The sequence below is a fragment of the Hypomesus nipponensis genome, chromosome 3 (assembly GCF_054491055.1).
Source record: "Hypomesus nipponensis isolate SF chromosome 3, ASM5449105v1, whole genome shotgun sequence".
NCBI lineage: Eukaryota > Metazoa > Chordata > Actinopteri > Osmeriformes > Osmeridae > Hypomesus > Hypomesus nipponensis.
The window spans coordinates 15,019,950-15,046,405 of record NC_140363.1 but is presented as its reverse complement, the minus strand read 5'-3'; the positions used below and the strand labels follow the sequence as shown (position 1 = coordinate 15,046,405).

Genomic DNA, 26,456 nt, shown 5'->3' with positions numbered 1-26,456 from the left:
GTAGAGCTGCTTTAAAGGCAGGTTTGATGTGTGTGTATCAGAGGATAAAGGAACAACACCATGTGGTGTTGAAGATGAATAAGGTACCAGCTATAACGAACAGAAGGGCGCTAATTACAGACGTGTTTGTGCCTCTTTTCTTGTGTGTGTGTGTGTGTGTGTGTGTGTGTCAGTATCAGTTGTGTGTGTGTGTGAGCGTGTGTGACTTCTATCAGCACCTGTGGCAGGACAGAGGGTAGAGGACGAGCAGACGCCTGTTGATGAGCTCACATCTCCAGGTCCACACAGACCTCCTTTCATCTCCACTTCTCCTTTGTCATCTTGTTTGCTTGCCGGTGTTTCTTCCTCACGTTTGTTTGTTTCTCCACATCGTTTGTTGTTTCCCCGGGCACGGACTTGTGTGATAATAGTGCTCCAGAGTTTGTTTTTTTCTTTTCGTTTTTTTTTTTAAAGACGTCGTTTCAAACCCCTTCCATCTCCACGCCGGTGGAAGCTGCGAGCGCGGGAACGTTGTGTCTGAAATGACAGCTGTTTGCATTTGCATAACATCAAGGAGGAGCCGGCCGCGGCTTCTCTGAGCCGGCCTGTGCGCAGCTGTCACTTCCTGTAATGGCAGGTTGATTGGTGGAGCAGATGAAGAATAAAGAGAGAATAAAGAAGCATTCACCATCACGGCTCCAGGCCTCTGGTGGGAACAGATCAACTTTTTACCCTGGAGAACCAGGCCTCTGGCACCAGCCCCCATCACAGCCTCGGCTCTCACCCCGGCCCCAGCGTCAGCTACAGCCCTGGCCCTCATCATCAGCCCCAGCCCCAGCCCCAGTCCCAGCCCCAGCCGCAGCCCCAGCCCCAGCCCCAGCCCCAGCCCCAGTCCCAGCCCCAGCCCCAGGCCTGTCCTCTCCTCTGCAGCTCCTGAACCAGAGCTGCCCATTAGCCAATCTCTTGACCAATCTCTCTCTCTCTTTCTGTCTCTATCTCTCTAACAGACACACATTGTCTTTTCTTCTCACATACTCTCTCTCTTTCTCCCACACATTGTTCTTTTTTATCTACGCCAAAGCCAGAGGTTAATCGGGTACGTGTGTGTATGTGTGTGTGACAGGTCTTTGTGCACGTGTAGGGGAATTTGTGCAATCTGAAGGTAGACAAAACAGTCTAGGAATGTGTGTGTGTGTGTGTGGTGTAGTGTGCAACAGTTTTGTGTCTGTCACACAGTCACACACATAAAGGCATTCCTTCAGTTTATCTATGCAGAAGGATAATAGATTTGGTTCTTCTGGTCGTGAACCTCTGTCACCAGAACCGATCCTGTTGTTCCTCCTTCTTACTGAAGCACCAAATCTCTCCCTCTTTTCTCTCCTCTATTTTTCTCCTCTCCCTCTTCTCTTCTTACCACGTCTCTCTTTTTCTGTCCATCTCTCTCCGCATCTCCTCATATCTTCCTCAGCTCTTTCTTCATCTTTTTCTTCTTCATCTTTTCACCTCCCTCCCTCCCTTCCTTTCCCTTCATTCTTTCTCTGTTGATCTCCCCTCCTCTTGTCCTCTGCCCTCCCCCCCTCTGTTTTTCCCCGCCATAGTTTGATATTGTTATTTATCCATGATCAGTGCGGTGCGATGGAAGATTATTCTGAAATCTGAAAAGACGGTCTTAGTCAAGCGTACAGACACAGAGCATGGAAGGGGATCTGTCATGGCTCTTGTTAACAGAGAGCACACACACACACACACACACACACACACTCACACTCACATACACACACAAGGTGGGGGTATGGTGGAGCCTGAAGCCAGGTGGGGTAGGTCTGAGGCTGCAGGGTCAGCTCCGTAGGTTGTCATGGTGCTGGTGGAAAACCTCCATCTCTCTCCTGCACACCTCTGCTTTTTGTTTACTCATTTGCTGTTGAAAGCAAACATGTCAGAGCCCTTCTCGCTGTGGTTCACTAGCCTGCATAACATAATGGGAGCGGAATTTACATAACACACACACACACACACAGACACACTCAGACACACACACATGCACACACTCTCCTCATCTCCATGCTGGCCAGGCCTGTGACAGACAAAGCATCATTCATGACACTGGCCAGAACAAGTGATGGGCTTCAAGACAGCTCTGATAGATCAGCTTCTCCTGCTCCAATACACACACACACACACACACACAGACACACACACACACACAGACACACACACACACACACACACACACAGACACACACACACACAGACACACACACACAGACACACACAGACACACACACACAGACACACACACCGTACTCGCTTCCACACACCCAGATGTAATGAATGGCTTATGTTAAGTATGTGTACTGTTGTTTAGCACCCGTCATTTATATCTTTCACATACATCCAGTGGTGTGCTTTCACAGAGGAAGTGTGCTTTCTATAGCTGGATAAATAGCTGCCGTTAGCCACTAGCATTGGAACTAACACACCACGGCTAATGTATCAAAGATCCTAGAATTTGATTTATATTATGCTCTACATGAATCTGTTTCAAATATATAATTGTGTGGATAGTGTTCAGGCCTTTGTCTCAATCAAAGAGTCATAATTTAAAAAATCAATTTGTATATTTCTCTGTCCATCCATCCATCTATCCACCCATCTATCCACCCATCTATTTATCCATCTATCCATCTTGAAAGAGACAGGAAGACAGGTGAGTGACAGGATAGAGGAGGTAGGAAGATAGGTGAGACAGGTGGCAAATGCAACACAGCTGTTAGGCTGGTAGACAGGTGAGGGACAGGTGTTGAGCAGGTGGCAGGTGACAGACAGGTAGCCAGGTTAGCACAGACAGGTTCGACTCAGCTCTCAGACAGGTGGCAGATGAGGAGCTTTTGGGAGGGTGCAGGCGAGACACAGGCTCCTGCTAGACAGGTGAGGGGGAGCAGGTAGACTGGTGGCCCACTGGAGATCCTGAGTTGGCTGGCCTGCTGGCGCTGGTTCCTCGCTGGTTCGTCGGCCACAGCCAGCCAATGGCAACTTCCCACCGGATGATGACTGGTAGAGGGTAGCTAGAAGTGTACGAGTAGTACAATTATTTTTGCATTTCTCTCTACAGGCTAGAGAAGTCTAATTTTACTGTTGATTCCAATGCAGTACATGAGAACGTGTTTTATCTGTACAGAGATGGACAACTAAGCACGCACCCCACACGCATGCACGCGCATGCACGCACACACAGCGGTGTTGCAGTTGTATTACACCGTGTGCCTAGCCTCCGAGAAACCATGACCTGACGTCATCCTGGAAACTCAGGGAGTAAAGGTCAACGGTTGGCGTTGAGCGACGCATTTTGATTATCGCACACACATACACACACACACAGCACACACACATACACACGCATGCCGATCCTCTGATTCATTAGCAGGGGGAATTCGGACAGAGGAGAAGAGCGAGAGGGGGGGGGGGAGAATGAGAGAGAGAGAGAGAAAGAGAGAGAGAGAGAGAGAGAGAGAGAGACAGAAAGAGAGGGAGAGAGAGAGAGAGAGAGAGAGTTGAAGAAGAGGAAAAAAAGAAAAAAGGCAGGTCTTATTATTTATGCAGTCAATAGCAAGGCTTGTCTGCATTCCTAATTGTTTGATTTTATAGGCCCAGTCTTTTAAACAAACATTGTGTATGGTAATGTCATACCCCTGATGGATGGCCAAGGTTGGCTGTGTGAATATCATTTGGATAATTAAAAATGACAGATGAAATCAACCACTGTCCTGACCCCCACTTTGTTCCCTGGGTGACGGGCGGGGGGAGGGCAGGGGAGCCTGATTGCTGTCAATCAACAGTGGGGGAGGGGGGGGGGGGCACCAGGGAGACTCTGGCAGCCGTGAACTCTGACCCCTGCTGTTGATCTGAGAGAGATAACAACCTTGAGGTACCTGACGAATTTCAACAGGCTGAGGGCCTGTTTTCACCTCAGCACTGGACTAACATCCCAAAAGAGAACCACTCACCCTCCTCCCTCCTCACCTCTCCCTTTTTGTCCCTCCCTCCTCACTTCTCTCTTCTCCCTCATCCCTCATCCCTCCTTCCTCCTATTCAGTTAGTCTTTTTTTCTTTTTTTTACTCATTCTCTCTCTTTCTCTGTTTCCCCATTTTCTCTTTCTCACTCGCCCTCCCTTCATCCCCAGCACAGTGCAGCCCTGTCCTAAAGATGAGAGCTGAGACAAGAGTCTACCGTAACATCTCTATCTAACAACAGCTCAACTCTGATCTAAGATCAGCTGAGTTTCCTGGGGAACTGATAAATACATCAGGCAGCTGGTTGTTTACAACAGATCTCAGAACAGTTGGGACAGTTCGAGGCTGCTGTGAGGAGGCAGTCACTCATTTGGTTTCAGCCCTAGCCGACATTTCTACTTTCTCATTACTATGCGGCTCCTGGACTCAGTGTCAGTGTTGTCACTCTGGTCCTGCTGTGTCTGTGTGACCCTGAGGACCAGCACTCAGATCCACTGTCAACATCAGAGGCCGCTGACATCATCCCCCGCACAATAGACTGAGGACAGAAGAACAGCAGTACTTGATCTTCACTACAAGCTTCTCTAGTTCTGGATATTTCACAAAACAAGACTGTGTGTGTGTGTGTGTGATCCCTAACAATGTGTGATCAGAGCACAATAGCATTATAAAGCATAGCAACACATGAGAACAGTGCAGTGACTGGCCCTGAGATTACAGTCCCGTTTGATTAAGGAGCGAAGGAAGGAAGAAAGGAGGGCAGGAAGGATGGAGTTGGAAGGACAGAGGAACGCTCCCATGTGAGGCTCGACAGGACGCATGGTCAGCGAGCGTGTACGTGTTAGTGTGGCTGTCTGACGGTCTAACAACGGGGCTGTGTGGAAGAGGTGGTGAGGGGGGGGGGGGGGGGGGGGTAAACCTCTGTCTCCAAATACTGAGCCCAAATCCTCCAGAAGGAAATTAATCCTCTCATTCCTCCGCTCTCTTTGTGCTGCCACTAAGGAATCGGATCCTGCTGAATAATTTCATTATAACTTGTGAGCATGTGGATTAATGGGAGGTTTTACTGTAAAGGAGATGGGGAGGATTTTCTCCTCCTCTCCTCCCCTTCTTTTCTCTCTGTTTACCCTCCCTCGTTCTCTCTCTCTCTCTTTCTGTCATCTCCCACGCTCTGCTATTCATAAGTATTGTACCACCCAAATATATCAGTTTTGTCCATGTTGCCGGAAGATGAATAGAGGCCTGGTTGGTATGAGTATCATTCTAATCAAATATCAAATGCCTGTTTTTAAGAATTCATAAACACACAATACATTCAGCTTCTATAATGTAAACACTCTCCCCAATTGCTTAACATCATGAGAGCATTGAAATCCATTCAATGTTATTCAAATCCTCCCCTCCCCAGCTGTAATGGCTGGGAGTGAGTGTGCTGGACCCAGTCAGGAGAGATACAACATTGTTACCAAACCGGAGGATCCTTCCTGAGTGAACCTTCTCCAGCGTCACCCAGCTGACTCGCTCCTCATAATTATAAGCATTCAGGAGAGAAATTGTGGCTAATGAAATGGGAACGCCTCCTCGCTTTTGGCTTGTCGTGCACTCTGACTGGAGCGCTGCACTGTGGGCCAGGAGCCAGGGCTCACAGCAGTGAGGCAGCTGGCGCGGGCCCTCCCCAGAGGCATTGTGGGTACGGCTCTCCTGTCTGGCGTGTGATTGGTGCTGGGAAACTTTTGAGACGGGAAACCTCTCTCTGTCTCAATCCCCCCTCTCTCTCTCTCTCTCTCTCTCTCTTTCTCTCTCTCTTACTCTTTCACAGTCTCTCCCTCTCTCTCTCTCTCTCTCTCTCTTTCACAGTCTCTCTCTCTGTCTCTCTCTCTCTCTCTCTCTCTCTCTCTCTCTCTCTCTCTCTCTCTCTCTCTCTCTCTCTGTTCTCACCTTTAGCTGTGGCAGGCTCGGTTGTGAAATTAAAATCCATCATGTTTTGTCTCTCTCTCTCTCTCTCTCTCTCTCTCTCTCTCTCTCTCTCTCTCTCTCTCTCACACACACACCTTCTCCATCGTTCTGCTTTCTGATTAACAGGAAGTGGCGGAGTGTTGATGTTGATCAGACCAGAAAGTTGTTCCTCTCCCCAGAGTCTCCTGCCTCTCCTGCTTTCAGCTCCATCCCTCCTTGCCATCGAGAGCTAACCCTCTCTTGCTAACAAGCCCTAACTCTCCTTGACTAACGAGCATGAACTCTGCCTGGATAACAAGCCCTAACACAACTCTAGTTCATCTAATGCAGCATCTAGGAGCTGGTTTTAGGGTTCAATTAGCAGATCGAGCTTTTCCAAAGCTGAGTCTCCTGAATTTTAAGAATAATTGACAAAATGTGACTCATGAATGTAGCGAAATGTCAGGTAGTTAACTTGACACCTAACTGCACAGAGTGGCTGATAGTCTGAAGTGAGTTCACTGTAAAATCAGCTCTTTCACATTTCTGGCACCGCTTGTGTTGCTCTCTCAAACTGTCATTACTGAGGGGCTGAACCTCCAGCCTTTATGCTGGTGACCCTGGTATGACCCTCCCACCCCTTTCCATCTTCATCTCACAATTGATTTAATACATCTTCCTAAACAGTAAATGTGCTTAGAATATGTTCCCTGGCAAGCCATCATTGGTCCTGCCTCTCTGCTTGGCTCAGCCTATCACAGTCCAGAATTTTACAGCCAGTAGAATGTGTCATGGAGGAATCGTAAACACCTCGGAGCGCCATCTTGATGGCTCTGGAACAAGAGCTCCCCACTGCTCCTGGAACTAATGTTGCTTTTTAATTGCATCAAAGCATGGAACAAGGCACCAGAGGAGTATGTGTGTGTGTGTGTGTGTGCGTGTGTGTTTGTGTGTGTGTGTGTGCGCATGTGTGTGTTGTTTTATCGTTTTTCCGCAGGGGAGCCCCAGCCAGCTGTAGCAGTGTGTGTCTAACACAGGCAACAAGGAACAAAACACATTTGTTTTCATTCTGAATTTTATTGTTGGTTTGTTGTGTTTTAACGACGTGATTTTCACTTAAGAAACACTCCTTATAAATCTGGACCTGGTGAAGCTTTAGGGTGATTGTTGTGGATACGGCTGATGCATGTAACACAGCAAAACGACACATTCAGACGTGTCAGGCACAGACCTACCCACATGACTGTATCGTACATTATTGTACCTGGTCTGTTGGCACAGCTAACCTGTCCCAGTACACTGCTCCCTGCTGGACTGGAGGACAAGTGATCTCATCATCGGATTCAAACTGGCCTCCATCTCCTCTCCCATTTTCTTTCCTCTCTATTTCTCTCTATATATTAAACACTTTCTCCTCACTTTCCCGTTTATCAACCACTCTTTCTCTCACAGTTTCTGTCTTCTTTCCCTTTTCACTCGGTCACTTTCTCATTTCTGCGTCTCTCTTTGCTAAAATCTATATTAAACACATTCAACTAGTGTCTTCTCAACAAAAGTCTCAATAGAAATAGTTTTTTTTCTCCACTTTTTGAGACAGTTTGATGATGTCATATTTTCCTAACAAGCATTCTACCAGCTCACAGTGCTCTCAGTCTCCAGACTCCTGATCAGCCAAACCTCTCCACCTCAGGGTCAGTCCGAAACACACACACACACACACACTCTCTCCTCTGTCTGGAGTGAGGGGCAGAGGTAGCCATGCAGGTTGGAGATGGAGGACAGGGCTGGGGTTATGGGGTTGTTTGTGAGGATGTTACTGTTTCAATCACCCCAGGATCCTGAACAGAAGGTCTATAAAACCATCAGGCGTGTGTGTCTGTGTGCGCGTATTCGGGTGTGTATATGTGTGTCTAGCATTGCGTGTGTGTCTGTCCATACAATATCTGTTTTCCTTTCAGTCCAGCCTTCCTCTCTCTCTCTCTCTCTCTCTCTCTCTCTCTCTTTCTCTCTCTCTCCTCTCGGTCTTGCTGGAGCAGTAAAGCCCACTGACCTTGAACCATCTCCCTCTGGGCTGGGCAAATATTTAAAAGAGGCGTCATGTCCCGGTTCACTACCAGGGTGGCTCTCCAATCAAACATCCACAAGGGTGGGGTTTTGTATGTGTGAGAGAGAGACGGAGCAGAAAGGGTGGGGTGGTGGTGGGGGGGGGGGGGTGGGTCCCACGGCGCCGATTGTCTTCAATGATGGACACTACACCACACATAGCCTCCTCCCCTCTTCCCCCCTTCTCTTCTCCCCACCTCTTCCTCCCCCTCCTCTCCGCCTACCATCCCCCTCTCCTGACAGCCAGTAATAATAAGGCATGAGGACAGTCACAGGGAATGAAGACAAATGCTGCCGCTGCCCTGGTCATCATCCCTGCTCCCTTGCTGGGCAAGAACAGAGACGTTAGCCCCTCTCAACCTGGAAGTGCTTTATAGCTCTGACCCCGCGCTTCGCCCTAAGTCCTCCCCCCTGTAACGGAGGTTTGACACCCCCACATTGCTCCTATCCCCAGGCAAGTCCATAAAGAGGACATATGGAGCCTGTTGGCCAGCCAACCAGCGAAGAGGCGCAGATAGATAAAGGGAGAGAGAGTGGAACAGAGAGCAAGAGAAAGATCCGGCAGGTGGGTGGGAAGTAGGCAGGTGGAAAGCAGGGTCTCTGCCGTGTGTGTGTGCATGCGTGTGTGAGTGTGTGTGTGTGTGTGTGTGTGTGAAGGTGCAGATGGATGCCGTTAAAGATTGATGAGGGCGGTAGAAGAGATCTGAGGTAACATTTGGGCGGAAGAGCGGTGCTGCCAGAGAGAAGGATGTCCACTGACAGACAGACAGACAGACAGACAGACAGACAGACAGACAGCAGGCAGACAGGCAGACAGGCAGACAGACAGACACAAACAGGCAGACAGACAGCCAGTCAGGCCTGGGAGGAAGGCAGGGAAGGGGAGAAAGACAGACAGGCAACAGGAAAGAAAATAGACATGCAGGCATGAATCCAGGCTGGCCGAAAGGACAGACAGAAAAGGCATTACTCCAGCTGCATCGGATTAGATAGTAGTGTGTCAGGCCTCTCATATTGAAAGATCTTAGGTGAGGCGACAGTTGATCATCTACTACTGACTGCACCAGTGTCTCACATACTTCCCCTTTGCATGTGTTGCTGTTAACACGGATCCCCCTACTGGTCAGAAAGTGAACAACACCACAACCCTTTGTTACACAACTGTCATTCAGAATTAGCAGCAGCAGCATTAGTCATGACAGCAGGAGTGGTACAGGAAGAGTCTTGGAAGATTCAAACAAGCCACACCCACCTCGAGCACTCCAAAGAGACCGCACAGCTGCCCCGCAGACACAACAAACCCCACCACCAACTGGCTGATGTGGTCTGTGAATACACGGACACATGGGCCCGGACAGGCCTGGTCCAACCCTCTCTCTTTCTCTTCTGGAATCTACCATCATTTTAGTTTTATGTACGTGCATGCATATTTCTTCACTTGGCGCGAGAACGCGTTCCCTGATTCCAGTGTGTCCCGTGGTCACATCCAGGTATGGATTATCTGCCGTGCGTCATCATATCCTGTCAATAAGGACAGATGGTTCCGGGCAGGCGAGGAGAGGGAGAGATTAATGGTATGGCAGCAGTTCTCTAGAGTCATAATTACTATGGACAAACCTATGGATATTCCAGCCTCTTATCGACGTCTGGCAAAGTGACTACAACAAGTTTAAATCAATTCTGCAGCTTATTTATCTAAAGATTTAACAAGTTCTGGTTGGCGTGAGATAGATCGACAAGCTCTGGTTTTATTTTATGGGTCTGGATCTTGCTGCGTCTTCTCAGAGACTATTGGGGTGTACACACACACACACGCACACACACACACACACACACACACGATACATACAGCCCGATCACAAGCAGCTCATGTTACTAACAGTAACATAGTACAGTCCAGTACAGTACTGTAGAACAGTAAAGAACAGTTGTTTTGACAGGTTCGATGGCCCCAGTGTCTGTGCAGTCACACAGGTCTAGCCAGCTAGCCAGCCAGCAACACCACTAACACCAGGAGTTTCAGATGCAGTTTCAATCAAGACCAGATAAATGGATGGGTGGAAGCGGACGGAAGGACAGAGGGAGGGATGGAGCAGAGGGATGGAGCAGAGGGATGGAGAGAGGGATGGAGAGAGGGATGGAGAGAGGGATGGAGAGAGGGATGGAGAGAGTGATGGAGAGAGGGAGGGAGGGAGGGAGGGATTTTTGGAAGGGTTTAGGAAGGTTAAACTGCTGAGATGCAGCTTCCATCTGGAATGCATTAGCTAAAAAGATTTATTAGACAGAGTGCTCCTGCATAATGTAGCATGGAGGGAGAAAGGGTGTGTGTGTGTGTGTGCGTGCATCTGTGTGTATATATATACTGTATATATGTGTGTGTGGGTGGGCGTTTTTGTGTACTGTACATGTATGTGTCCATGCTTGTGTGTACAGTATATACGTACGCACAGACATACGCGTCTCCATGCGTATGTGCGTGTGTGTGTGTGTGTGTGTGTGCATGAGTACAAGTTGTAACCATGGTGTGGTCTGCAGCTTTCCCTATCATCCACCATGCCAGAGACACGCCCACTGGCAAGCAGCAATCTGGGATTGGTTCTCGATTGCCCCAATCACCTGCTACAGCATGGTAAGGACAGGTGATTGGCCAGATGGACTAAAAGGTACTTTTAATGGCTGGTGTGTGGTTTTCTGCTAAACCACAGGCAGCAGTGAAAGTCACATTAGTAGCAGCTTGATTGTTGAATTTCTCCTAGCAGAAAGGAATGACTAATGCTCTAATTGTATCTCTTCGGCTCCAAGCTTATTGAGCAAAACAGCTTTGATTTTCTCCTTTAGACAAAATGACTACTGGCGTTCTGTGGGATTGAATAGAGAGCGCTTATAATGAGAAACGGCTGTGGCAGAAATTAGTAGTAGGGGTGGGGGGGCTAGGTTGTTGAAGGAGACCATGTCCAGTGTTTGTCAAACCGTTTGTATGGGATGAGAAGTGATCAGTAGCTAGCTATCCAACAGAGAAAACACCATCCCACGCACACAAACACACATACAGGCCCCTCCCCTTGTCTTGTTCTCATCCTGGCACACTCACACCCTGACAAAACCAATCACTTCATGCCGCTTTAACAGACAAGTTTTGTCACATTCTGGGCTTGATTTAGTCTTGAAACTGTCAAATTAATTTGCGAATTTCACGACGATCACAACAACACGTTAAGTCTTTTTGTCAGTTTAAACTTGTACAAGTAGCCGTCATATCTTGTTTATGTTCAAATCTAATTTCCTGAAAGTCTTGTCTCGGTGATGTTGATGGTTCCAACCCTCCCCAGATCCCTGAGGTGTGTGTGTAAACGCTGTGAGTTCAACGATTCTGTCGTTAAACCTTGTTCAGATTTTATCTCCCCTCCTTCAGACTCTCTGGAACAAAGGCAACACAACAACCCTAGACATGCTGATTTACATTTACTCCGCCAAACAACCTAAGGTCTTCACTTTTCTTAAACAGAACAAATTGTTTCAAATAACTGCAAACACATGCAAATGAGGGGAGTGTTTTTTTCCCCTCTCCCAGACTATTTCCCTTCGGATAAGCATCACGTAATGGAAATCTATGTACTCCTTTCTCCTTCACGCCTACAGAATTACAATGGGCTGAATATGAGGCTTAACACAATCATTAATTAGGTCAAAAATTGACAGAGTCCCGGCAGAGCTCGGAGAAGCAATTTCTCTGTTGTTGCACTTTAAACTACTCTTTAATTGCCATGCAGAGTTTGAACTGTGAGCATTGAGATTCCACATGCTACAGAAATGTAAATGCCGGGGCCACAGCACCGCCGGGAGAGAGATGAAATAAGACAAACAAACGTGGAAAGGCAGGAGCGCTTCAACTGCGGCTCTTACCGAGCTGGGAGGAGCCCGGCGCTGTGGTTAAGTAGCCCGACGATTCGACAGGAGGCCAAAGATGGGTCTGCTCAGAGGGTCCAGACAGAATATTTATCACTCAGATACATCGATTTGCATTCATCATCTAGTTAGAATTCACGGTCCTGACCGAGAACTTTTTTTTTGTTATACGTCGGAGCAATTTTTGTATGTTTTGATGAGGGCATAATTTGCTTTTAAAAACATTCTTCTTCAATCATGTCGACGTAAACACTCCCCCCCCCCCCCCCCCCCCCTCTTTTCACAACCACATAATCAGAATTAACCGATTTGGTGGGAAAGAAGAGTTCGCCAACTCCGCTTTAAAGAGTGGATTTTTGAACAAAACTTCCGACTCGATGGTGAACTTGTGCGAGACCTGCGTTATTTAGAATGCAGGAGAGAGACCGCAGAGAGTCCAGGCCTGCATCAGGTATGAGGCTCTCTGAGGGGACACATGTGGCTGTCGACTCACTGAGCCGTCTGTTTGACTCTCCGCATCAATTAGCCGACAGCAGCCTGACCCCACTGACTGACACACACGCTGCCGGGAAGCGTGCTTTAATTGCAGCTTAATTATGATTTGATGGAGGGATGCAGGGGGACCCATGGGAAAGCGAGAGGAGGGGGGTGTAGAGAGAGGAGGAAGGGAAGAGTTCTACTGTACTCCGTGTTTTACTGTACTGTTCTCGAGGAGAGTTTCAGGAAGTCATCTCTTTCGCGCTGGTTCCTCATCGTGTTGCAGATAACCTCTGTTGTGTGGATGGCTTGGTGGTTCATGTTTTTGTACCCATGCGATATACATGATCTCTGTTTGCATTGACATATTATGTTCATATCTGTGAGGCTGTCCTGTCTTCCACAGTGCCCCTAGTGACCAGACCACAGACAGGAAAGAGAAAAGGATGCGCTGTTTCCAAGATTGGCAGCAGTTACTGGCTAGGTCTATTACTATTTTCAAACACTATCAAATACTTGGCTGGATGATCTTGCCCAGTGTAACAAAGCCAATGGATCAGTCCCATTAAGCGCACCTCAGTTACACCCAAATACATTCAGGTAATTGATCCGTTTCATTGCCCCCCCCCCCCCTTCCCAGGTGTGGTTGGCAGAGCTCTGTCAGTGGTTCTGGAGTGGCATTAGCGGAGGAGAGGAGAGGGATTATTATGGGATAGCCGTGGCTAAGGAGAGAGGCTCCAGATCTGTTCTCCATGCAGTCATCCAGCCAGCTCACCTGTCCTTGGACATCTTACCGTCCTTGTCAGAATCCTGCTCTCCAAATGAAGGGCCGTTCTGATGAGAGGCTTTATTAGAAAGTATTAGGATGTCTTCACCGGCACTCCTCGGCCTCCTTCTGCATTACGATGTTTTGATTGAAGCAGGGTCCTCGCTCTGCCCTCTGCCAAGTGCCTTTGTGTACCCACCCCACCCTCCACCCCACCCTCCACCCCACTCTCCATCTCATCTCCCTTTCTTCCTCTTGTCCCCCCCCCCCCTCCCCCACACTGCTCTCTGTCGCTGTCTTACCACTCCATCCTCTCTCTGCATTTCTCTACGTTTCTCGATCCCTTTCTCTCCTCCTCCTCTACTCGCTCCCCCCCCTCCCTCCCCCTCCCTCCCCCTCCCTCCCCTCCTCCTCTCTCTCCATATTGACATGTTGGCATTTGCTCCGGTCTGTCTCCCCGCCCCCAGGGGCCGGCTTCCTCCCATCCCTGCCGCGTATTGATTGGTTAATTTGATAGTTCTATCACCAATCAGCTTGTGCCTGACCTTTTGGCTTGGCAATGATGGCAGAGGCCTCATCTGAGCGCGGCGGGCCCCACCATACATTGACCTTTGCAGGAAGAATGTCAGCGTGGGCCTTGATCTTAACCTGTCACTACAGCTGTTCGGAGCAGCCAGTGCCAGCGAGCCCTCGACTCCAGCAGAGAGGGGGAGCTCCGCCACGCCTCACCTACGTACGCATCGTTAGAGTCCGTAATTCCCGGCGCCGGGTTCGACACCTGCATAGGGCAGACCTGCAAGACAGCGGGGTCTACTGTGCCACTCGTGTTTACTGGAACTGCCTCCCTTCAACCACACGTCTGCACATGCACCATTCTGTGTACAGTTAGCGTCACAGCGTTTATTTCTGTGGGTGCCAACATCTACAAACTGTCGCCATCACTTCTGTGATCACAGTATCTGTCCTGTGATATTACAGTCTGTGATAATCCACCTGTGTGTCCTGTGTATCGGTGTGTATGGGTGATCACGGTTTATATCTATGTTAATAAGAAGACAACAAAAACATACAACCATCTAGTAACACTTAATCTCATGACTATAAACAAGGCGTTTAATATTTATTCCGCCTATATAACCATACAGCCATAACTGGAATACTGCATAGTAACAGTGACATTATGACAATATCGCTTCCTTCCAGGTAGTACATTAAGATAAGCTCGATTCGGGAATGGGGTGGATGGCTTCAGTATTATGGTGTCCATATACCTAGCTGGAGTAGCTGGGCCATATGGTTGAGGTTTGAGGAAGAGCAAACACAGTTTTTTACCCCATCCAGGAGCACATCTGGTAATGACATTGTAACAGGGGTGTAGTTTAGTTTTAATCTCCTCCCACATGCCTCCTCAGAGACATATACACCTCCTGCATCCAGTTGTTTATTGGCCTTTATGTTATGACTGGGGTTGTAATGAGCGAACTGTGCCTTTAACTATGCTCCCGGTGGGACTGGAGATTTAAAGGTCCATATGGTGCCAGCAGAAGAGACATGAACATGGGCGTGAACACACACACGCACACACGCGCACAGACAGCCATACACGCATGCATACATTTCAACATATATGCACCCACACCTAAACACATTAGCAGCAAGTTAGTGTGGAGTCATCCTTGGGTTTGTTGTTGACAAATACTGGTACTTCTGAAGCTTATAACACAGTTTATAACCAGGTCAACTAATGTCAAGATTTGATCTAATATAATCTAAATTTAAATCTATATTTAAAAGGAAAATATAAAGACAATTTAAAGTAAACCTAATGATATTCTTTTCTAAATCAAACGTGTTCGTTAATTCACATTTAAATGGTAATGTAATTATGGAACGTTCACGGTTATCTGACTAGATCTGGCGTCCCACTGCTGGCTGGGACGGTGAAGCTCTATCAGCATGGATCACTAGTTTATCCTCACTCTCTCTTTCTGTCTTTCTGTCTTTCTGTCTGTCTGTCCCCCTTTCTCTCTCTCTCTCTCTCTCTCTCTCTCTCTCTCTCTCTCTTCTCTCTCTCTCTCTCTCTCTCTTTCTCTCTCTCTTTTCTCTCTCTCTCTGTTTCTTTGTCTCTCTCTCTCTCTGTCTCTCTCTTTCTTTTTCTCTCTCTCCTGTTTCTTTCTCTCTTTACTCTCTCTGTCTTGATCCCCTCTCTCTCTCTCTCTCTCTCTCTCTCTCTCTCTCTCTCTCTCTCTGTGTCTCTCTCTCTTTCTCTCTGTCTCTTTGTCTGTCTCTCTGTGTCTGTCTCTCTCTCTGTGTCTGTCATTCTTTTTCTCTCTCTCCTGTTTCTTTCTCTCTGTCTCGATCTCCCCTCTCTCTCTCTGTCTCCCCCCCTCTCCCTGCTTGCTCTCCTCTGGTTATATCCTGGAGATAAAAGGGTCCATGCTGGTGTGTGAACTGGGATCACAGAGCCCAGAGTGTTCCTCGTCTGAGCAGAGAGCACTGCACAGATGTTTAAATATGAGAAAGAAAGACAGGTAGATAAGAAGATAACAAGAGAGAGAGAGAGAGAGAGCGATCATGGGGGTGCGTGTGGGTATCCAAGGTGTGCGGAGCAGATTCTGAGCTGTTTGCTCACGATTAGAGTATCGGGGTCTGGGGGCACTTCAAAACAAAGACAAGTTCAGGACTCCTCCCCTTGGTGAGGCGTCAAGGGCGACCCCGTCTTTAGGACGGATGTCTCCTTTAGATGCAGGATAAGGATCTGGGCCGAGAGGCTCCGTCAATTCTTCCTCTCTTTCCCCTTCCCTTCCCTCTCTCTTCCCTCTCTTCCCCTTTCTTTTACTTCTCCCTCTCTCCTCCCCAGACACCCCCCACCCCCTCTTCCATTCACTCCTAATGTGGCCGCAGTGATTTAACAAAATATGGGGCTGGGGCGATTGCTTATCTTGGCCTCAGGGGCCAGGCTCCTGTGCTAGCCTCTGACTGATAGGGCTTGTGTGAGGGGGCGCTGAGTGCCGCCAGCTCCGAGAGAACTCATTGTATTAGAGGAATGTTACGACTTGTTAGAATGATTAATGCGCGTTTCATCCTCTCAACGTATCGGGACTAAGTTCCCCCAGACAAAACTTTTGCTGAATCTTAAGTTCTCTCCACAAAAGAAAAGGGAGTTATTCTCTATTGATTTTCCCTCCCCCCCACCTCATCCCTCTCCCCCCCCCCTCTCTCTTTCTTCCTTTCCTCTTCTTTTTCTGAAGGGACTAGGCAAGAGGGAACACTTCCTATTTCTATTCTTTCTGCGTCTGATTTCCTATAGATGTATTGTAAGTAAGTGGCTCATTTTTTACGCCGCCGTACAAAGCACTTGTCAATGCATCTCTCTGGTGGTGGTCACATTTGTCCCCTTTACAGACGAGAGGAATGCAGGAACACAAATAAATCAACACGTCTGTCGGGGTCTAGCAGGGGAACGGAGCGCTCGACAATACCCCTCTGCTTTATTCTTCTTCCTCTCTCTCTCTCTCTCTCTCCCGCTCCCACCCACCTCCCCCCGCCCCTCTTCAGATGGCAGCAATACATGCTACACTAATGAGATAAGCATATGAATGAGGTCTGAATCCAGTCATTCACCCATTCCTCGCCACCTTTATACTCTCAGGTTATTTAATCCATTCTAAGACATGCTAGATCTTAATGCGGACAGTTAAATGAAAAAAAAAACCCACAATAAAACTATATATATTTGGACACTAAATCTTATGGTTTGCCGCTTAATGATTACTTCTGAAAAATCTATCATGCTACATATTTTTTTATGATAAAAGGTGTTTTTTTCCGGAGAGAGGCAGTGTATGGGTCTGTGTCTCCATGCATCTGTGTGTGTGTGTGTGTGTGTATAGTCCAGTGCTCTATCACAGCCTCCTCAATCTGCTCCAGTGTCTGTTAGCCTCCCAGCATGCACCTGGGTCATTCAGCATCACCGAACGCTCGATAAATCACTTCCTGCGTTCGTCACAATGAAAAGAAAAATGTCTGGCTCTGCCGAGAAAGATTGAAGCTGAGGAGAGGAAGAAGAAGAGGACGACTTTTTAAACTGTTGAGTTATGTTAGAGGAACTGGAGCGCTTGCAGACAGACCCTCTCTCTCTGAGATCAATGCTGCTGGAATGGGGGGGGGGAGGGAGGGGGGAGGGGGCGGGTAGCAGGGAGCGGGGGGAGCGTTGACACGTTTAAAAGGCCAACGTCTGCTGCTCCCGCAGGTGAGAGAGAGATCCATGTTGGCTGATTAATCTCAGAGGAGGGGGAGGGTTGAAACCTTTCTGAAGTCCCCTCCATCCCCCCTCCAACCCTAACTCCCTCCATCCCCCCTCCAACCCTAACTCCCTCCATCCCCCCTCCAACCCTAACTCCCTCCATCCTTCCTCCAACCCTAACTCCCTCCATCCCCGCTCCAACCCTAACTCCCTCCATCCCCGCTCCAACCCTAACTCCCTCCACCCCCCCTCCACACTCCCTTCCTCCCTTCCTCCCTAACTCCCCCATCCCTAACTCCCTCTATCCCTTCCTCCCTAACACCCTCCCTCCCCCGTCACTAACTCCGTCCCTAACACCCTCCACCCCCCTTTCCCCACCCCCCTCCAACTCCATCGCCCTCTAACCCCTCACACCTCACTCCACACCTCCACTGTAGAAAATCCAATCCCATTCCGGCCGCATCAGCTCCCAGACACAAACAGAGCAATACATAACCCTCTTACAAAACACTGCAATTAAACCTACATCTAAACACCACAAATCAACAGGAGCTCCAGTCTCCATCCGTCACTATGAGGGGAGCAGAGGACACTAACACTTAAACTCTACTGCCGATCGTTAGCAGATCGCTTCATCTGCCTGGGACGCCCAGGGAAGGTGGCCGCAGAAAGGAGGCCGAACGAGGTTCAGATCAATGTTGTAATCTGAGAGAGGTGGGAGCCTATGGGAGTGCCCATTCACCTCACACTCTGATCAATTGTAATTGTCTCTTTCTGTTGGGGGGAATTATGCATGGTCTGTGTGTGTGTGTGTGTGTGTGTGTGCGCGTACAAAATGGAATCTTAAACATGTTTTAGAGAATCAGGGCATGTTGTATTACATTTTATGACATTATTTGTGGCACAATTATATCTATGTAGGTTTAGATTAATACATTAATTCAGTTTCAATGTTTGAAGCATATCGATCGAAAGAAAAACCTGTACGGTGGAGATATTACAGTAATTTGGTGTTGTTGAATGCTTTCATAAGAAATCAGAAAAAATATTTTGTTTAACCATAAACCTATACACTTAAAGATAATGAGAACGGTTTCTGAATTTCTAGCATGTTCACCAGGTAATGCATTTATAAGCACATCGTAATTAAGGCTTTGCTTTTGCTTGGAAGTAAACGAGATATGCCTCCACATCGGTTATTCATTATAATGGACTTTTTGTGCTTTCTGAACTCTCTGAAAGGATATGTCTGATCGCTCCCTGCCAGCATCAAACCAAATAGTTTTGAACAAGCCTGGAAACAATATTGAATTCATATCAAGTGCCTCAAAATTCACAATTACACCGAGGCAGCCGATAAAGATATTCCTAACTTCTCTCCTTACTGTTTAGTAGGTCTAAACATCACAAAGCTTTTGATTATTAAAGAAATAGATGGAGGACTGACAGAAAGACAGAGAGAGAGAGAGAGAGAGAGAGGGAGAGAGAGAGAGAGAGAGAGAGAGAGAGAGAGAGAGAGAGAGAGAGAGAGAGAAAGAGAGAGAGAGAGAAAATAAATAAATGTACAATCAAAATTGCAATTACCTGCAGAATTGGAGGGTAAACAGATCAGCAATCTCATAACAAACAGGGGCTAGTTAGCATTCTGAAATGAATACAGTTAGATCCAAAGCAATTTCCTTTTATTTATCTTAGCCACCACGCATAAATAAAGCAAGGGCATTCAGGCAATTAGCATAATTACACTGGGCTGGTCAGGCCCTATGTGATTTCATAAAGGGTTGTTTCCTCGCTCCCTCTTCTGTGTGTGCGTCTGTGTGCGTCTGTGTGCGTGTGTGTGTGTGTAGGTGTGTGTGTGTGTCATGCACATGGTGCGTTTCCTTCTCTGTATGCAGTCAAATGGATGTGTGTGCATGTGTGTATCTGTCTGGGTTTGTGTATCTATTCCATGTTCATAAAAGAATAGCCCTAAGTTCTGATGGAGGTGTGTGTGTGTGTGCATGTGTGATGTTGATGGTGGAGTCTGTGTCTGTAGTCTGATTAGCATTAGCATGCTATCAGTGTGAAGGTCCTCAGTACCTGCTGGACCAAACCGTCCAGATGTGTGTGTGTGGGAGGGAGGGAGGGAGGGAGGGAGGGAGGGAGGGAGGGAGGGAGGGAGGGAGGGAGGGAGGGAGGGAGGGAGGGAGGGAGGGAGGGAGGGAGGGAGGGAGGGAGGGAGGGAGGGAGGGAGGGAGGGAGGGAGGGAGGGGAACACACACAATCTCTCCAGCTCTCCTCTCCATGGTCACCTCTGTCCTTGTCGGCTTGTCTGCTACATACACACACACTCACACACACCACATAGATGACGTAACCTGGCAGCCAAGCATCATTAATATGCACATAATAATGGCCAGGCACCACAAACAATAACAGTCTGTCTGATTGAGGTGAAGCTCTCCTCCATCTTGAATCCCTCAATACATCCCTGTCCTTAACCTTTCTGCTTATTAAGAAACTCACCCTCCATCTGCTCCCTTGAGACTCTCATCCAGTCTTCATACCATTTAATAACTCTCTCTTTAGGCACTTGTGTCTTTTATCCCTGGAACTTTTTGTCATCTCTGTATCCGGATCCTTCTTTGTCGGGTCCAGAAGTCATGTGAGGGAGGATCTGAGAACACAGATGATTTCTACTGCTTCTGTGAGAGTGAGAGTGCTTGTGAGTTTGTGTGTGTGTGTGTGTGTGTGTGTGAGAGAGAGTGTGTGTGTATGTCTTAGAGATGGAAGGTCAGTTTCTTTAGCTGGCTGTTAAAGCATTCCTTTGATATTCATATTCCAGCCCAGCTAGATCCTGCTGGCCGTCTGTGTTTACATCTCACGGCTGCAGAGTACACCTGCAGCCCCCTGCTCCAAAACAGCATGGCCTCTATGTACAGAGTTTAACCTCTCTCTGTGAGGGGCAACACAGCTGCTCCTCTACAACACCACTTCCACCACTCTTGTATTCAATGGGGAATTACTATCTGTGGGTATGTGAGGAGGATTTGACGTTACGTTTTATGACAGCATCTACAGTGTCTCTCTCCATACTGCACCATAGTAATACTGTTCGACAGCCCAGCAGCTACTGTGTGTGTGTGTGTGTGCGTGTCTCATTCGGGTCCACCTACAGTACGCTGGTAAGCTCAGGCTTTCCTGGAGTCAAGGGGGAGCCCTACTCTGAGAGGGGTAAGAGGGATTATTAGCAAGGCCGCAGGGAATCTAATCTAATTTGAAAGTTGATGTGTTTAAACATTATTTTAATGTAGTTACGTTGACACAGCTAAATAGAGATTTCCTGGTGCAGCTAACCCAGGATTAAGAACATAAACACATGCACACACGCGCGCACGCGCACACACACACACAGTTTAAATTCCTAGCTAGTCCATATTTACAGAAAGCTTGGCCGAGTTGCAGGGTTGCCCCTGTTTATCATAGTGGATTACAGAGAGCAGAGCAACAAGGTTAAATGAAGGATTATTGAGGAAAAAGAGAGGTGACATAGCAATTTTTGGAAGAAAAAAAAAATATATATATATATATACAGTAGCAGTCAAAAGTTTGGTAAAATGTGTGCACATTTTAAACTTGTACTGTATACTGTATACATACAAGTAATAATAGTGTGAATAGTGTTAGTAAAAGTGTTTAGTCTTTAGTTTCAAAATGCCCTTCAGATTGGGTCTTCTGTTGGTTATAATGATGCACTGTATGTGAGCAGTCACCACAGTTCAGTCCTTTACCTGTAAAACACTATTGACTGTGGAAAGACATGGAGAGGAGGGAGAGTGACAGAGAGAGTGACAGAGAGAGAGTGACAGAGAGAGAGTAACAGAGAGAGAGTAACAGAGTGAATGAGGGAGAAATTATGTGTGTCAGGGAGTAAAAGAGCAGCATTATTTCAAAATGGTCAGCTTGATGTCAGTAGCTTGAAACAGCCGGTAAATATCACTGGCTGCTGTGTTCAGATGGATGCTGCTGTGGTTCTCCCAGGGTAAGCACAAACCCAAATGGCCATGGTAAGTATGGTATGATTTGCAGGGGGTCCGTGTGTGAAGGAGGTTGTGATGATGAGTGATCCAGGCGCCCCCCCTGGAGCCCCCCTGTCTTCAATAAATAAATCAATACCACGCCTGCCATATTTGCACATTTCTACATGGCTTGTCAGCCTCCAAATTGACTTCAATGGAAAATATTTCTCACAGCTCCCTGTGGCAATTTAGAGTTCAGATAAGATCTCTTTTTAACCATCCCCTTCCATCTCCACCCTGTACACACAGACAAGCTCACATGCATAGGCTGAGATACAAGCTTGCACTCCCTTACACACACACACACACACACACACTCGCACACACACACACACACTCGCACACACAAATGCGGCATTCACACAGACACATTCACACACTCTTTCACGTCATTCTTACACTCACTCATGCTGTCAGATCTCATGATCTCTCCTACCCCCTCCCTGTCTCTCTCTCTCTCTCTCTCTCTCTCACACGTGTTCCGAGGTGTGTGTAAGTCCTACTGGCTGCCCAGGATCAGCGCTTAGCAAGGCCTGAGAACCGTAGGAGGCGTGTGTGTGACTCGATGATCATTGTTGGTCCTATGCCTGCTGGAGGTGTTAATTGAAGTCATTGTTCTTGAGTGTCCACTGGAGTGTGTGTGTGTGTGGGAGAGTGAGAGAGAGAGAGAGAGAGAGAGAGAGAGAGAGAGAGAGAGAGAAAGAAAGAGAGCATTCGGCGTGCGTGTGTATGTGTGGGTGTCTATGTGCGTGTGGGTTTCGGTGAACATGTGGCCGCCCCACTGCCAGCCTGCCTCTGAGCCCCTTGCCTCCCCGCGTCCCTCCATTTAGCCTGACCTGATACTTAATGATATGTTAATAGTCAATGAGGCTCGTCCGGGGCGGGCCTCGCTGGGCGCCGTAATATGTGCAAGGCACGGGAGCTCTCTGTCCAGGGCACCGGCCTGATTGATGCCCGCCGTGCGCCGCCCTTCATAGGAAGTTTGCTTGTCCTTTGAAAGGAAGTGGGTGCAGTTCCTTTTCTTTTAGGACTCAGCAAGAAAGGACTCCGCTGAAGAGTGAACTGGAACTGCGTGACATTACTGCGGACACTTGACTGTACCGGCACTTTCCTGTAATAAGAACAGAACAAAATCAGCGTTAGCTTGATTTATTCGACTGATATTCTGACTGCATCTATTCACTGGCGTTGTACTGATGGTGTGGGTCTCCTCTACCTCTCCAGCTGGAAATGAGGAGCAAAATGTGGGCCTCTAAACCAGCAGGACTGTTTTAAATAAACGGCTTTAGAATCCCCATCCTAATGTAACACATTTCTCCCCCTCTGAAGTTTGTCTGCGGGTGTGATTTATAGAGCACTTTACACAGTGGTTAGCCTGTAAACAGAGACCGTCCATCACCATAGAACAACAAGCTAAGCTACCGCTCTGCATCCCCCTCCCATCTCTCTCTTTCTCTCTCCCTTTCTCTCTATTTCTATATTTTTCACTCTTTCTATCGTTCTCTCTATTTCTATCTATCTCTCTTTTTCCACTCTCCCTGTCTTTTTCTCTCTGACTCTCGCATTCTCTCACTCTCCAGAGAGTTGTTTCCTGGCTGCAGATGCTGCTGTAGTTGTGTTTTAAAGAGGCCTAGGCCGGCAGACAGGCAGGTGGGGGGTGGGAGGAATAGGGGAGAGGGGCTGAGACAGGGGCAGATGATTGGAGGCTGGGTAGGGGTGAGTGTCGGGGGTTGGGGGTGGTGGTGCTGTGGGGGTGGTGTGGGGGGGAGGCTGACAGGCAGGGGCAGGCCTACGGGGAGGGATGATAGCCGTACAGTGGCAGCCGCTCCCCCGACTCCCACCCGCCCCCACCCCCTGCCTCCCTTTCTAGTCTCAACCGGGGGGGGGGAGGGAGGGGAGGGCAGAGGGAGGGAAGCAGGCAGGCAGGGCTGGAGGTGGGCTCCCCCAGGACCGCAGGGCTGGTCTGACAGATGGAGAGAGAACTACAGGACCCAGGCAGCCTCTGGAACACACAGGAGCCAGCTCAGTGTCAGGATAAACAATGGCTGGAGCGCTGTGAATGATGACTAGCAGCCTGGGGCTATGGCTCTCCGCAGCCTTACAAGACTCCTGTAGGACTGCCCTGGGACCACTGGCTTGGGGAGGGCTGTCGAGGAGAGGCAAATGTATGTAAATAAATACTAAAAACACAACACATTAAAAGCTGTGTTATTATTGCCGCGTTAAATGTTAACAGGCCTTCGAGGACAAATGCGGTGAGGCAGTCAGACAGCCAGTCAGACAGACTAGTCTGTAGACAGAATGTATTAGGCAAACAGTTGCTGGTGCATTCACAAGTGAGGTTGTGTAGCATAATGTAAAGTATAGTGTTGTATCATGTATGGTAATGTTGTGCCGTGTAATGTTGTTGTGAAGGGAAGGGCTATGTGGTTGTGTGGTGTCATGTGTAATGTAGTGTAATGTTATTGTGTAGCGTAGCTCTCTGCTCCTATGAGAGCTCCTGTTGTCAGCAGCCAATCAGCTCATTGTAAACAGCCTCAGGCTCCCCCGCCCGCTTTATCGCCGGGCAGAGACTGTTCTCCTCACGCCAGCTGGTGCCACCGTCCCTTTAAAGGCACAAATAAACGGCAGGGAACGCTCTGTCTGTACTTCTGTCCATCTGCTTGAGCAGTGGTGATGTTCTCGTTTTCAGAATACATTTCGTGCCATTAACAATGACATTGGTCATTGTGTAAAGTCAACCCAACCTCGCAGAGAGTGTGGTCGATAAGATTTACACACGCCAGGAAATCGCAAGGTTTCTTACCACACTAATTATTGGGACATAAACTGTCGCGTTCTTCACCAAACAGGTTGTGAGGTCATGTTGCAACACTCGGGTGGTCTGTCTGTCTTCCTGTCTATCTGCCTATCCTCCCACTCCAGCCTGCAGGAATCCTTTGTGTGTGTGTGTGTGTCCCTCTCTGATTTCTTCCTTAAAGTTTCTTTTCTTCTGCGGCTGGTCCCTGTGGTCGTCCTGCCCTGTGGATGATGTGAGTCGGTGGGGGAGCATATGTAATTAACCCCCCTGACCTCCGGGCCTTAACTGCTGCCTGTAGGAAGCAAGAGGCCGGCCGCGAAGGGGGGACGACCCGTGGTGATCCACATGCAGGGCCTTCATTAGACACAGAGCCGTCCTGTAACAGACCTGCCTGATAGCACACACTCCGTTGTCACATGCCCACATGGGCGCAGGGAGGGACATGTGGTTATGCAATGATCAAAGTCCAGGAGGGGGGCGGGGGGACCAATTCTGTCTACCAGACAGGGGATATCAGCATGTGGGTCTGAACATCCATTACTAAGAATCTTTGAAGCGTTTTGAAAGTTTTTGAAAGTTTATGGGGAGAAATATTGAATTGTATTAGCTTTGTATCGTACCTCTTGAGTTAGCTTGGGTTCATCTTGTCTCACCTGTTTTTTTCTCCCTCCTCCTCCCACTCTCCTCTCCTTTTCCCTCCCACTCTCTTTGCCTCTCCTCTCCTCCAGTCCCTGGATGGATTTGTATTTGCACTAAACAAGGAGGGAAGGTTCCTTTACATCTCGGAGACGGTGTCCATCTACCTGGGGCTGTCACAGGTGAGTCCCAACGACCTCATCATCTTCTCCCAGTCTGCTCATCTCTCTCCCTGCTTCTCTCTGGAACTTACTCTCTCTCTCTATCTCGTTCTCTCTATCTCTCTCCTCTCTCTCTTTCTTGCTCTTCAGCACGAGAGAAGATAAATTAGAGCTCATTTAAAATCTCATCAGTTGGATGGCCTGATGGTAATTTAAACACCGACCAACGCTGCATATTTGATCAGGCGGCCTATTGTTGTTCATTGTCAGCTTGTTGCTAACAGGTTCTGCACTGCCATTGGCTGGTTTCTCCCCAGCACAAGTACATGTCAATAAACAAAGACTCCATCTTGGAGGTCAAGTGGGAGGAAGGCTGACCTTGGCTTCGTTAATAGGTTCATCCTGCTGTGTTGGGTCTCCAGGGCTAGCTGGGTTGGAGCTGAGCTAGCACACAGCTCAGCTATTCCTCCAGGGCCAGCTAGGCTATAGCTGAGCTAGCAGACAGCTATAGCAGGTCTAGCTGGGCGATCAATGGTCTAGCAGATAGGCAGCAAGGTAAACAACAAACACACAATCAAACAGCTAAATAACATTTTTGTTGTAATGCGCCATTACAGTGACTGTAATAACATAGAGTAAGTATTTACAGGTGGTTATTGTTTGTTTGATGTAATTAGTCGAGTGCATAAGGTAATGTTGTCATTAAAAACCTATGGAGCTGGTCGAGGTCTTAAGAAGGTAACATTAAAGTCCTCGTCTCTCCACAGTCAGGCAAGCCTTGCCTTTGTCTCTCTAAATTAGATATAGGACACCAATATAAGCACCCAGAAAAGGCAATCAGTTTACCAAATTAAAAACTGTAAATTGTATAAGGGCCTTTGTGCTATCTACAGTATCCTCAGATTAATTCTGTAAAGATTGATTGATGATTTCTATCAAATAATTGATGAATTGTCAAACTGGTCCCCTAAGCTTTTTTGTCAGAGGCATGTAGCTGGTTATCTTGTTCCCAGTAGTTTTATCGCCTCTTTGAGGAGTGTGACAGTGATAAAAAAGGGCTTGTCTTAGCCGTGTATGACTTGCTGCCATAATCCAACATGTGTACACACAGTTCCTAACCCCCGCATCTTAATTGCTGTTCACTTTTTTCCACTTAATCTGTCCGCTAACCCGCAAATTTTTCTTCTTCTTTTGAAAAAAATATATAGCTAATTATTTTCAGCATTAATTAGATCAGGGGGAAGGTTTAAAGCTTTTTTCAAATTGACAAGGTAATGAATTTTATGATGGCATGCAAGCAGACTATCTGAGGCAGATTTATGCTAGAGAGTTTCTAGCCTCTTCCTTCAGTGTCTGGAAATGTATGCATATCTACCAG

General features: G+C 47.8%; 1 protein-coding gene across 1 annotated transcript in view; it reads left to right on the top strand.

Annotated features, from left to right (window-relative positions):
• Positions 1-26,456, top strand: part of npas3 (neuronal PAS domain protein 3) — a 184,700-nt gene that overhangs the window by 92,307 nt on the left and 65,937 nt on the right. The window contains exon 5 of the mRNA XM_084683274.1: positions 25,010-25,099. Coding sequence (XP_084539400.1) covers positions 25,010-25,099 — 90 coding nt within the window. The remainder of the gene's footprint in view (positions 1-25,009; positions 25,100-26,456) is intronic.